This window comes from Chelonoidis abingdonii, chromosome 2 (assembly GCF_003597395.2).
Source record: "Chelonoidis abingdonii isolate Lonesome George chromosome 2, CheloAbing_2.0, whole genome shotgun sequence".
NCBI classification, from domain to species: domain Eukaryota; kingdom Metazoa; phylum Chordata; order Testudines; family Testudinidae; genus Chelonoidis; species Chelonoidis abingdonii.
This window is the reverse complement of record NC_133770.1, coordinates 4965936-4978592: the sequence shown is the minus strand read 5'-3', so window position 1 is coordinate 4978592 and position 12657 is coordinate 4965936. Positions and strand designations below refer to the sequence as shown.

The 12657-nt window shown below is 51.3% G+C and overlaps 1 protein-coding gene across 1 annotated transcript in view; it reads right to left on the bottom strand.

Moving 5' to 3' along the window:
• The window catches only part of SCAP (SREBF chaperone), a 118966-nt gene that overhangs the window by 9148 nt on the left and 97161 nt on the right, over nt 1-12657 (bottom strand). The window contains 7 exon segments of the mRNA XM_075062137.1: nt 349-431; nt 773-858; nt 1852-2422; nt 4826-4941; nt 5913-6114; nt 8056-8250; nt 9685-10121. Of these exon segments, the coding sequence (XP_074918238.1) occupies nt 349-431; nt 773-858; nt 1852-2422; nt 4826-4941; nt 5913-6114; nt 8056-8250; nt 9685-10121 (1690 nt within the window).

The following is a 12657-nucleotide window of genomic DNA, read 5'->3' as shown; positions in this document are numbered from 1 at the left end:
CGCTGAAGACCCGGACGCAGTGAGTATAACAATGGAAAAGGCGCTCCTCCTGCGGCAGTCCCGATATTTTGAAGTTATCATCTGGTCACCCGACCCTGGCCCAAAAAGCTCACAGTCTAACTGCACAGGACAGACAAAGGGTTGGAAGGGAAACAGGCACACAGCAGAGCTGAGAACAGAACTCAGGTCTCCCGAGTCCCACTCCAGTGCTCTGTTTGTTGGATCAGTGCCACAGACCCAGATCCTCAAAGATACTGAGGTATCTCAGTGACATTGAAATCAATGGGAGTTTGGCACCTGAACTGTTTTACAGATCTGGGCCATTTTCCCTCCCCGACGCCCACTTACCTCGGAACTGCAGGTGGTTGTAGGATGAGTGGGTTTCTAAAGAGAAGAAATCCAAGGAGCCATTCAGCCTGGCAGCCACAATCCTGGGAGAGAGAAAGAGACAAAGGTGAGGAGAAGCCTCTTCTCCGTCCTCACAGGAGCTGGGTTAGCAGCCCTGGATGCTGGACGACTCCAGCTGCAGAATAAGGACAATACCCAGATTTCCCTGGCTCCTGGTGCTCATGTGACCCGGCCACCACCTGGAGAGGGGCAGTGGGAGGGACAGTCTCCATGCCCCAGTCTGCCAGCAAGGAGACAGTTCTGTCCACCACAACTGGAGCTGCCTGCATCACCTTCCCTGGACCCAGACAGCTGGACTCCTGCCTGCACGGCCTCCTTCCTGGAGAGATCCCTGGGGAAGGGCACGTCAGAGGCTCTCCGTTACCTGTTGTTCAGGAAGACGAGTGCTGTGATTCCGGACTGACTCTCCTCGTTACTGCACCATAAGGTCCCCTCGATGGCATCCCACACCTGGAAGAGAGTCAGAGTTACAGGGAGCCGGGGGAGGAGTCCCGGCCTCGCAGAACGGATGGCTGGGGGAATTCAAGCGGTTTGGAATTTAAAATAATTGTAACAATAATGCTGGCTGTGGCCAGGCACCCTGAAAGCTGGGCCCTTGAAATAACTATATATGGATCCCTCAACCCACCTCAGTCCTGCCCTGCAGCACCCCCCGCCCCACTGCTGTTCCTGTTCGCAGTTGAGATGGATTTGCACCAGATTTTGAAGCAATCTTGTGATGCAGCCTGGAGATGTGGCTTAGAAGTGAGTTCAGGGCATGGCTATGCTACGCAGACTACACCAGCACAACTACGGAGCCGCAGCCGTGCCGCCATCACCCCGTAGCATAGTCGCAGCCACGCCAATGAAGGGTTCTTCCGTCGCTGCGGGAACGCCACCTCCTGGAGCACCGGCAGCTGCATGGATGGACGTGTTCTGGCGACCGAGCCGCAGCTCCATGGGGGCCAGGGAAGCACAGCTCTGTCAGTCCACAGTGGGGATTTTTCACACTCTGAGCGATGTAGCTTTTCAACCTAACTTTTAAGGGGAGCCCCGGTCGCAGTCAATCCTTCCTGGCTCCAGCGAGGCAGAGCAGGACAGAAAATGGAAACTCATGTAATGAGCTGTCTAGTGTGTCTGTCACCAGTCCCACCCTGCTGCCCTCGGCTGCCAGGGTGTGTCCTAGGCCCTAGGCAGGTGACAGCAGTCCCTCCAGGAGCTCCGTAGCTGGGGCACCGGCACTGGGGGCAGGAGGAGTGTGCAGGTGGCGTACCTGGCTGCAGATCTGTTACCACCTGGCTCTGCAAGAGTTCTAGAAACACCCTAGGACAGCTGCCTTGGGCCCTCACTCACAGGGGCGCCACAGAGGGACCAGTGCTCCAGGACCACGGATGGGTGAGTGTGGAGTACAGCCTGCTATGACTTCCTCGGTGCCTATTCAGAGGCAGGGAGCCCCCTACTTACCTCCAGCTTCCCGTTGCTCCGGCCAGCCACAATGAGGTTGCCCCGCAGGTCCAGGCTCCAGACAGAGCTTTCCAAATCACTGGCCCAGGCAGAGACAGGGAAGGACTTTTCAAAGCCGGCCAAAGGCTCGTCCCCTAGGCTGTTCCTGCGGGCGCTGCACCCTCCTTCCCCAGTCCCGCAGCTCAGTGGCCTGGTGCTGCCCGTCCTAGCGCAGGAAACCGCCTGCCCATGTGTGGCCGGGAAGCCAGAAAAGTTCATGCAGTTCGAAGCGCTCTGCTCCTCATAGACCTTCTCTACCAGTCTGCCGAAGTTGTAGCCAGTGTCCTTGTGCCGGCCGCAGACTGCGCGGTGCCTGGGCTCTGGCTCCATCACCTTGGCCTGCTCTGAGAAGTTGGTGTCGATGAGAGAGGTGAGGTCCGGCTGGTTGCAGAACAGAGGGGGCTGCGGGGGGCTCAGCATCCTCTTGAGCAGGTGGCTGTTGTCAAAGGGATCTTCCAGCCCGTTCTTGGGGTCTGGGCTGTGATCCCAGCTCTCCTGGTAATCAAAGATGCCGCTGCTGTCTCTGCGCAACCTGAAATGCAGCAGCTGCAGGTTAGTGCTCCCTTCCATACAGACTGGGAGAGGGTGAGGGACTGGCTGGGAACAACAGGCAACAGGTGAACTGTGACTCTATGGAAGGGTGAAAATCACCCCTTTCCTAACAGCTGGGGCAGCTGGGTGTCCTACCAAAAGCCATGAGTTAATTTCTTCCAGCATGCATTTACATGGGTTAGTGAGCAGCGATCGGGTAAGGACAGGGGAGTGTTTACATGAGTTAATGAGCACCGATGTGTAAATAAGGTGTGTATTTCCACAGGTCAGTGAACACTGATCTGTAAGTACAGGGGTATGGTTGCACGGGTTAGTGAGCAGTGACTAGGTAAGGACAGGAGTGTGCTTGCACGGGTTAGTGAGCAGTGATCATGTAAGAAGAGGGGTATGTTTGCACAGGTTACTGAGCAGTGACTGTGTAAGGACAGGGCATGCTTGCAGGGGTTAGCAAGCTGTGACTGTGTAAGGACATGGGTGTTTGCACAGGATAGTGAGCAGTGACTGTGCAATGTCAGGGATATGCTTCACAGTGATTGTATAAGGACAGGGACGTGTTTGCACGGGTTAGCGAGCAGTAATTGTATAAGGACAGGGGCGTATTTGCACGGGTTAGTGAGCAGCGATTGTATAAGGACAGGGGCGTGTTTGCACGGGTTAGCGAGCAGCGATTGTATAAGGACAGGGGCGTGTTTGCACGGGTTAGCGAGCAGCGATTGTATAAGGACAGGGGCGTGTTTGCACGGGTTAGCGAGCAGCGATTGTATAAGGACAGGGGCGTGTTTGCACGGGTTAGCGAGCAGCGATTGTATAAGGACAGGGGCGTGTTTGCACGGGTTAGCGAGCAGCGATTGTATAAGGACAGGGGCGTGTTTGCACGGGTTAGCGAGCAGCGATTGTATAAGGACAGGGGCGTGTTTGCACGGGTTAGCGAGCAGCGATTGTATAAGGACAGGGGCGTGTTTGCACGGGTTAGCGAGCAGCGATTGTATAAGGACAGGGGCGTGTTTGCACGGGTTAGCGAGCAGCGATTGTATAAGGACAGGGGCGTGTTTGCACGGGTTAGCGAGCAGCGATTGTATAAGGACAGGGGCGTGTTTGCACGGGTTAGCGAGCAGCGATTGTATAAGGACAGGGGCGTGTTTGCACGGGTTAGCGAGCAGCGATTGTATAAGGACAGGGGCGTGTTTGCACGGGTTAGCGAGCAGCGATTGTATAAGGACAGGGGCGTGTTTGCACGGGTTAGCGAGCAGCGATTGTATAAGGACAGGGGCGTGTTTGCACGGGTTAGCGAGCAGCGATTGTATAAGGACAGGGGCGTGTTTGCACGGGTTAGCGAGCAGCGATTGTATAAGGACAGGGGCGTGTTTGCACGGGTTAGCGAGCAGCGATTGTATAAGGACAGGGGCGTGTTTGCACGGGTTAGCGAGCAGCGATTGTATAAGGACAGGGGCGTGTTTGCACGGGTTAGCGAGCAGCGATTGTATAAGGACAGGGGCGTGTTTGCACGGGTTAGCGAGCAGCGATTGTATAAGGACAGGGGCGTGTTTGCACGGGTTAGCGAGCAGCGATTGTATAAGGACAGGGGCGTGTTTGCACGGGTTAGCGAGCAGCGATTGTATAAGGACAGGGGCGTGTTTGCACGGGTTAGCGAGCAGCGATTGTATAAGGACAGGGGCGTGTTTGCACGGGTTAGCGAGCAGCGATTGTATAAGGACAGGGGCGTGTTTGCACGGGTTAGCGAGCAGCGATTGTATAAGGACAGGGGCGTGTTTGCACGGGTTAGCGAGCAGCGATTGTATAAGGACAGGGGCGTGTTTGCACGGGTTAGCGAGCAGCGATTGTATAAGGACAGGGGCGTGTTTGCACGGGTTAGCGAGCAGCGATTGTATAAGGACAGGGGCGTGTTTGCACGGGTTAGCGAGCAGCGATTGTATAAGGACAGGGGCGTGTTTGCACGGGTTAGCGAGCAGCGATTGTATAAGGACAGGGGCGTGTTTGCACGGGTTAGCGAGCAGCGATTGTATAAGGACAGGGGCGTGTTTGCACGGGTTAGCGAGCAGCGATTGTATAAGGACAGGGGCGTGTTTGCACGGGTTAGCGAGCAGCGATTGTATAAGGACAGGGGCGTGTTTGCACGGGTTAGCGAGCAGCGATTGTATAAGGACAGGGGCGTGTTTGCAAGGGTTAGCGAGCAGCGATTGTATAAGGACAGGGGCGTGTTTGCACGGGTTAGAGAGCAGCGATTGTATAAGGACAGAGGCGTGTTTGCACGGGTTAGCGAGCAGCGATTGTGTAAGGACAGGGGCATATTTGCACGGGTTAGCGAGCAGCGATTGTATAACGACATGATGTGTTTACACTTTTCACACAGTAGTGAACGTACCCTTGTTTGGGGATGACAGTGAGGCAGTCTCCAGTCTGAGCATCCCACACTCGGATCTGACCCACCAGGCAGCAGCTGACGAGCAGCATCCCGTCACTGGCCAGGCACTCGATATCCTGAGGGGGAAGAGCAGCTTAGGCTGAGTCCGTGGAACCAGTCAACCCCACCATTCCTGGGAGTGCCCTGCACTCTCCCCTGGCCTGGCAGAAGCCCCTAGCCAGTGAAGCTCGGGATCACCAAAGCAATGGGCTCGGAGCCCAAGGACTGCACACACTGGCACCAGCGGGCAGACTCCAGCTGTCTTCACTTTCAATACAGGAGTGTGGCCTGAGGAGAGGACAGGCCCCCCAGCGTGCAATGCAGGCTGGCTGCTTGGCTCACGACATAGCACTGTCTGCTGGGACTTGTAGTCTCAGCTCCATACGCAAGATGAAGGAGGCTGCAGGCTGCAGTGTAAAACTCTGGAGTCTGCGTGTAGATGGGGTGCTGTAATTTCCATGGGCCCCATCTGGCACCCAGGCCACATGCCCACGTCCGCATACTACTGAGAACAAACCAGGACGCGCTCTGCAAGCTACTGCCAGGGGAGAGCGGCTGAACAGCCCAGCTAGTGAAGGGCGCCAGCAGCCGAGGGCCCACAGCACATCCCAGACTGTGAGGGCCAAAGACATGGAGGCACGTCCTGCTCCATCACCCCAGGGCTGCCTGCACAGTGCCCCCGGCCTCCGTTAGCCCCAGTGAGTCACATGGCTCTGTGCTACGTTACATGCCCACCAGTGCTATGTCTGCCACTTCAAGGTGGCAAAGGGGGTAAGAGGTGGGTAGTGTGGGCCCTAGGGTGACCAGACGTCCCGATAAAATCCTGACATTTAGGTGTTTGTCCCGCATCCTGACCGATCTTTGGTCGAGATGCAATTTGTCCCGATATGTCGTTTCGCTGGCAGCACTTTTTTTTTTTTGCTCCACCAGCGGACACCCCCTACGTCCCCCCATGTGTCCTGATATTTTCTTCCTCTCCTCTGGTCACCCTAGTGGGGTCCCTGCAGTGAGGCAAACTGGACACTGCCTATACCCCGGGCCAACCTACCATGAGGTGACCCCTGAGGACCAGGGGGACAATCTCAGTCTCAGGTGGGGAATAGCCATAGTCGTCACAGGGCAGGTCCCCTCTCTTCCTCCGGCTGTGCGAGAGCCCATTCTGCCCATAGTTTTTGGGGCAGAACACTCTGTACAGGCAGAAGAGCAGAAGAACCAGGAGGATGCCAGAGGCCAGGCCCAGAGCAGCTACCCTGATGGGAAAGAAGGATGTTAGCTGTGCTACACCACCACCTCTGGCACACAATGCTCCCAACACAGTGCTTCTGAGGAAGCAGCTGCTCTGATCTGGACTGTTGCTTATACAGGTGGCTGGTTTAGGGCTCCCAATTTAGCTTCTTAATAAAGAGAACTTCAGAGAGTCCAGCTGCCTGCAGCTAGTCAGCTGAGGGCAAAAAGTGCCTGCAGGTTTTAGGAGCCACTGCATATGCAGTCTGGGAGGCATTTTAAACACCTGTTTACAATGTTAAAAAGGCAGAGAGAATGGGGGTGAGGGGAGAAAAACTTTTCTCCATTGTTTTAAATCCAATCAAGTGACATTGCTGAGTCTGAAAGCGTCATGCAAATGGCTGGTATCAGTTTGTCGACTGAAATTTCCCCAAGACAAAACACCAGGTTTGGCTGAAATTGACATTTTTCCTGGGGAAAAAGTCAGTGTTGGTAGCATTTTCCAATGGAAAATTCAGAGTGAAAAGTTTCAATCGAACACATTAAAAAACACGTCCTTTCAACATTTCTGAATGGAAATTTTTCAGAAACATTCCACAAAAATGTTTGCTCTTCTGACCTTTTCTCTCATTTTGGAATGAAAACAAAAGTTGAAGTGTAAGAATTTCCTGCAGGATGGAAATTCTGATTTCCAAACAGACACGTTCTGGCCCCGCCGCCCCAAGAGGCTGCACCATATTGTACCTTGCTGCTCCATCATTCTGACAGCCTTGTCATTACTAGTTACCTTACAGAGAGCCCTAAGAACCCCAGGCTAAGACCAGGGCCCTGTCGATCAAGGCTCTGAACAGAAAAGCAACACAAAGCTTGTCCCTGCCCTAGAGATTTAATCCCTCAGGCAGACCTCTTTGCTTGCAGCAGGATTTGAGCAGTGTGCTCAGGACCAGAGTTGATGCTAGTGGATGTGAACGCTAAACAGGATTGGATCCAGATTTTCAGTGGTGACTAGTGACTTTGGGTTCCTCCAGTTCCGAGTGCCCAGCCAGACACGCCTTAAAGAGGCCTGATTTTCAGAAAGCAGGTGTTCAGCACTTTCTGGAAATGACGCCCCTATAAGGGCATCTCACGTTTGACACCCAAAAATTGAGGTCCCCAAAACCACTAGTCAGTTATAAAATCCAGACCTAGTTTTCTGCCAGTTTTTCACACAGCGAGAGCTAAAATCATCCAGGAATGCAAGGTAGGGAATAAAAGGCAAGATGATGTGATTTCCAGGTATTTCACACATGCCCTGCTGATTAAGAATGCTGACACTAGTGGAAGTGGGCTCTTCACCTTCTCAACAGTACAGTGGTTTCCTTTCTAGCCTTGAGAGTGTTGTCTGATAACTCATGAAGGGTCACCCACCCCAAAGATGCTTAACTCCTTTCCCCACCACTGGCCTCACCTCCTGACACCTCTTTCTTTTTGTTGTTGTGCTGCACGTCATGCCCGGCTGGATGCTGCGGTCTGGTAAAACAGCAGCAAGGTTGCCCAGCTAGCCATAGCTCTGAGCAAGCAAAGCTGGCTTTTCAAAGGGCCTGGCTAACTGTGCATGATTATCCCACGCACATGCAATGAACACTTATGCATGCATGGAGTTTTACCATCAGCCCCTTTGTGTCCGGGACATTGGGACAAGCAGGCCCCCTTTTCCTGGGACTCAGCGCACTAGCTAACAGTTTAGGCTGCTCACTGACTTGCCCGCTAGGAAGCCATCAACCTCTGAAGACCACAATAAGGGGAATGATTAATGTAACTCTGCCCTAGCAGAATGGAAGCACCCGGGACTTGCCAGGGCTCCTTTCAGCCCTGACCGTATTCTTTCCCCAAGGAGACTTTGAGCCGCCAGGCTACCAAGCTGCCCATTCTGGGTGACGGAGGCAGGGCCAAAGGGGTGGATCAGGGGGGACTGTCGACTCTCTTACTTGTAGAGCGTGACTTCCCGGTGTCCCTGCAGTTTGGGCAAGGCCTCACCAGGCCGATCCACTGCCTCCAATTTCCCGAGGCTCGAAGGGAAGAAAGAGTGGTAGCGATTAGCCTCCTGAGGGTGGCGCACTTCTAAGGCTTCTCGTGGATTCAGGAACAAGGTGACAGGGATGGCTGGGAGGATGCTGATGTACCTAGGGAGAGGAAGGAAAGATGAGGGACCGGTTTAGGAATGGCAGGACGCAGAGATGGCAAAATCCCATAAGATCATCTAGTTCATCCCTCCCATGAGGCAACGCCAGGGCAGGGCCACTCCAGGTATTCTCCAGGGCTTTGCCCAGGCCAGGTTTAGCTATCCCAACCCCCAGGGCTTCGCTATGTGCCTGGAAGAGCATTCCGAAGTCTACTGGAGCTCAGCTTCCTCCCTGAGCTTCCCCGAAGAGGGGGACAAACAGCCAGCACTGGAGCAGCTCACCAGTGGGCTGCCTGGATTTCAGGGATTTGAAGGCCAGAGGGACCAATGTAATGATCTAGTGACTGTCTGTATAGCTCAGGTCAGAGAACCTCGCCCCAGGAGCCCTCCACTGAGCTGGCTGCACTGCAGCATGTCTGGTTGCAGAGCAGCAACTGTGTTAGTCTGTATCCGCAAAAAGAACAGGAGTACTTGTGGCACTTTAGAGACTAACAAATGGACTAACAAAACCTTAAAACCAGCAGTGAACAAGAAACTTTTGAAGACTTGGTGGGCCAATTTTTTGCAAAAAAAAAAAACTTTCAAAAAAACAAGGGGGGGGGGGACTCCCAAAGAGAGGAGACTGCTTGAACTACAGGAACTTAATATATGGCAACTTAGAATACAAATTACCAACTTAGGTTTTAAAAAACCAGGAGACTGGGGAAATGGTTGAGGGCATTTGACCAACCTAATTGCCATCTAATTCCCTAAAGTTCTCACACCTAATTTCCCTTATTTAAGTTCTCCTCCACACCTTCTATGGGTCATCTGGGTCATCTCAATTATCACTTCAAAGGTTTTGTTTTCTCCTGCTGATGATAGCTCATCTCAATTGATTGGACTCTCCCAGTTGGTATGCATACTTCCACCTTTTCATGTTCTCTGTATGTATAAATATCTCATCTGTGTGTTCCATTCTATGCATCCGAAGAAGTGAGCTGTAGCCCACGAAAGCTTATGCTGAAATAAATTTGTTAGTCTATAAGGTGCCACAAGTACTCCTGTTCTTTTTGCCACATGTCTGTCATTCAACCTTAGTTTCATATTGGCCTTTAATTCCAGATGGACACAAGCGCTCTCTGAACTTGTGCATATGGCCCCACTGCAGTGCAGCCACCTCTGGGGTGGAGGGAAGTCTCCAGGCACACAACACTCCAAACACCAGTGGGAAGGAAAGGGCGTGTTTTGGCCCAAGACAAAGCCCCATGCCATGTGCTCAGTGATGTACAGTGTCCATGCAAGGCAGACTCGGTCTGTTTGAAAGGGCTGCCCAGAAGAGCTGCGTGAAATTCAGTTTATCTGCTCCAAGCATGAAGGGCTGAGCCAAACTTGATGGGATTCAATTCTATGCGGATTCTAAGGGCTCTGGGCACCTGGTCTGCGACCCACTTGCCTTTTGGCCAGGGTGATGTTGTAGTAGCTGAAGAGGGATGGCCAGTGTCGGAAGGAGAGCTTCCTCCAGATCTCCTCATCCTCCACGCCCCATGTGACCTCTGCCTTGGTGCCAGGCTCTGGCTGCCCACTGCCTTGGTTCTCCGGTCCCTGGGCCCACGGCTGCTGATTTGCCTCCAGCCCATTCCGGGACTCTAGCCCTTCCTTCTGCTCACGCTGCTGCTGCGTCTGGTTCTCTGACAGCTGCATGGGTTCCGAGGGGAAGACCGAGAAGGAGAGCTTGGCATCCCCAGCCGGAAGGACCCCTCCAGGAACTGGCATGGGAGGCAGTCCTGCTTCTCCCAGCGGGCTCTGCTCTGTGACCTGCGACGTGAGGTAGGTGCGGAGGCCAGCAGGATCTGTGTACACCAGGATTCCAATCCAAATCACTGTTCCAGCCTGCACCGTACAAGTGAAGAGACAAGGCTGTTTAGTACACAGCACCCTCACCTCAGCACCATAACTGCACAGACACCAGGGCACTGGTGTAGCCAAACCTCAGCCACATCCCCCAGAAGCTGCATCCCGCCTCAAGATACAGCCCTGCTTCCTGGGACTGGGGCCAGTTTTGTTCAATATCTTCATTAATGGTCTGGAGGATGGCGTGGACTGCACCCTCAGTAAGTTTGCAGATGACACTAAATGGGGAGGAGTGGTAGATACGCTGGAAGGTGGGGTAGGATACAGAGAGACCTAGACCCAAAATTTTAGTGGGGAATGAGGCCAAAAAGAACTGAAAAAATGAAAGGTTTTCAAAACAAGGACAAGGTGCAAAAGAGTCCCCCCCCCCCCTAAACAACTTTAAAGAACCGGGAAGAAAAAAGTCCCCCCCCATGGGCCCACCTACTACAGATTTTAGGGAAGCGAGGCGGCTAGGCCAGCAAAAGTTTTTTGCCCTGCAGAAAGGACCCAAGGGCGGTTTTTTATAGAAGGACGAAAAGCTGGAAAAATATATGAAAAAAAAAAAAGTCCAATAGCAGTTGCCCTTCGTTTGGGCCAAAGAAAAGGCTTTAAAAAATGGCATTTTTGGGGCCTTTTGTTAAAAATAAAATGGAAGCAATAGGGCCCAGCCAAGAAATTTTTTCGAGGACCAAAAATGAAAATTCCATTCCCCCTCCCTATTCGAACAATTTTTTTTGAAAAAAGAGCCCCTCCATCCTGGGAGTTTACTGTTGTCCCATTTTTTTTTGGGCCCCCCACAAAACTACAAAAAAAAGAAAAAAAAAATGTAAGAAAAAATTGGGGGAAAAAAGAATCCCAGCCCGGGGAGGCAAAAAACCAAAAAATTTTATTAGTCCCATGAAACACATTACTTATGAAGGAGAGGTTTTTGGAAAGAAAAAAGAATTGGGATATTTGTTTTTTAGTCCCTGCAAAAGAAAAAGAAAGGAATAAGGAAGGGGATTTTGAATGCTTTGCTTTTTCCCACCCCACTACCCCTGAAAAAAAAGGGGTTTTTCCCAAAAAAGATGGAAATCCCGAAAGGAAAAACTTGGGTTCCCCTTTTCAAGTGGTGGGGGCCATAGAAGGAAAAAACAGAAAAAACAAAGGAAGTAATGGGTCCCCCCCCCTTCCCAAAGTTTTGACATGGGGGGAGGTTTAGTTTGGGTAAAAAAATTTAGGGAAAAAAAAAAAACTTTTTTTTTTCCCACTAAAAGGAGAAAAGTGGGGGTGGGGAAAAAAAAGCCAACTGGAAAATAATGGTTTTTAACCAGGAAGAAAAATGGAATGGAAAATCCTCCCCCCCTTTCCCTTTAGAGAGGGGTTTTTAAGGCCAAGGGCCCCCCTTGGTGTTTTTTGACAAAGGTCCCCTGGGCTCCTGGGGGAAAAAGTGAAATTGAAATTTTTAAGTTTTGGAAAAATTTGGGGTTCCCTTGCTTGTTTGGAAACAAGAAAGTTTTGGAAAACCTAGAGATGAACCTGCTTTGACCAGGGGGTTGGACTAGATGATCTCCTGAGGTCCCTTCCAACCCTGATATTCTATGATTCTATGACTGATGCCCACAGACCTGGGCAGAGACTCACTCTTCAAAGAGGAACTGCAAATGGAAGGGTAGAAGGGAATACAGCAAAATAGAGACAATGGATTTCAGGAAGGTGGATTTTAGTAAGCTGAGAGAGCTGACAGGTAAGGTCCCATGGGAATCAAGACTGAGGGGAAAAACAACTGAGGAGAGTTGGCAGTATTTCAAAGGGACACCATTAAGGGCCCAAAAGCAAGCTATTCCACTGGGTAGGAAAGATAGAAAACGTGGCAAAAGATCAGCTTGGCTTAACCACGAGATCTTACATGATCTAAAATATAAAAAGGAGTCATATAAAAAATGGAAACTAGGACAAATTACAAAGGATTAATACAGGCAAACAGCACAGGAATGCAGGGGCAAGATTAGAAAGGCAAAGGCACAAAATGAGCTCAAACTAGCTACAGGAATAAAGGGAAACAAGAAGACTTTTAATCAATACATTAGAAGCAAGAGGAAGACCAAGGACAGGGTAGGCCCACTGCTAGTGAGGAGGGAGAGACAGTAACAGGAACTTTGAAATGGCAGAGATACTCAACAACTTGTTTCGGTCTTCACTGAGAAGTCTGAAGGAATGTCTAACATAGTGAATGCTAATGGGAAGGGGGTAGGTTCGGAAGATAAAATAAAAAAAGAACAAGTTAAAAATCACTTAGAAAAGTTAGATGCCTGCAAGTCACCAGGACCTGATGAAATCCATCCTAGAATACTTAGAAGCTAATAGAGAAGGTATCTGAGCCTCTAGTTATTATCTTTGGAAAATCCTGGGAGACGGGAGAGATTCCAGAAGACTGTGTGAAAGTAGAATAAATTATATTGTGAAAATAGAAAGGATTAAAGAAATGCTGTCTGTACCTTTAAGCAAAACTGTTGGAATGCTACAATCCAGGTGTCAGGAATACAGACATTAA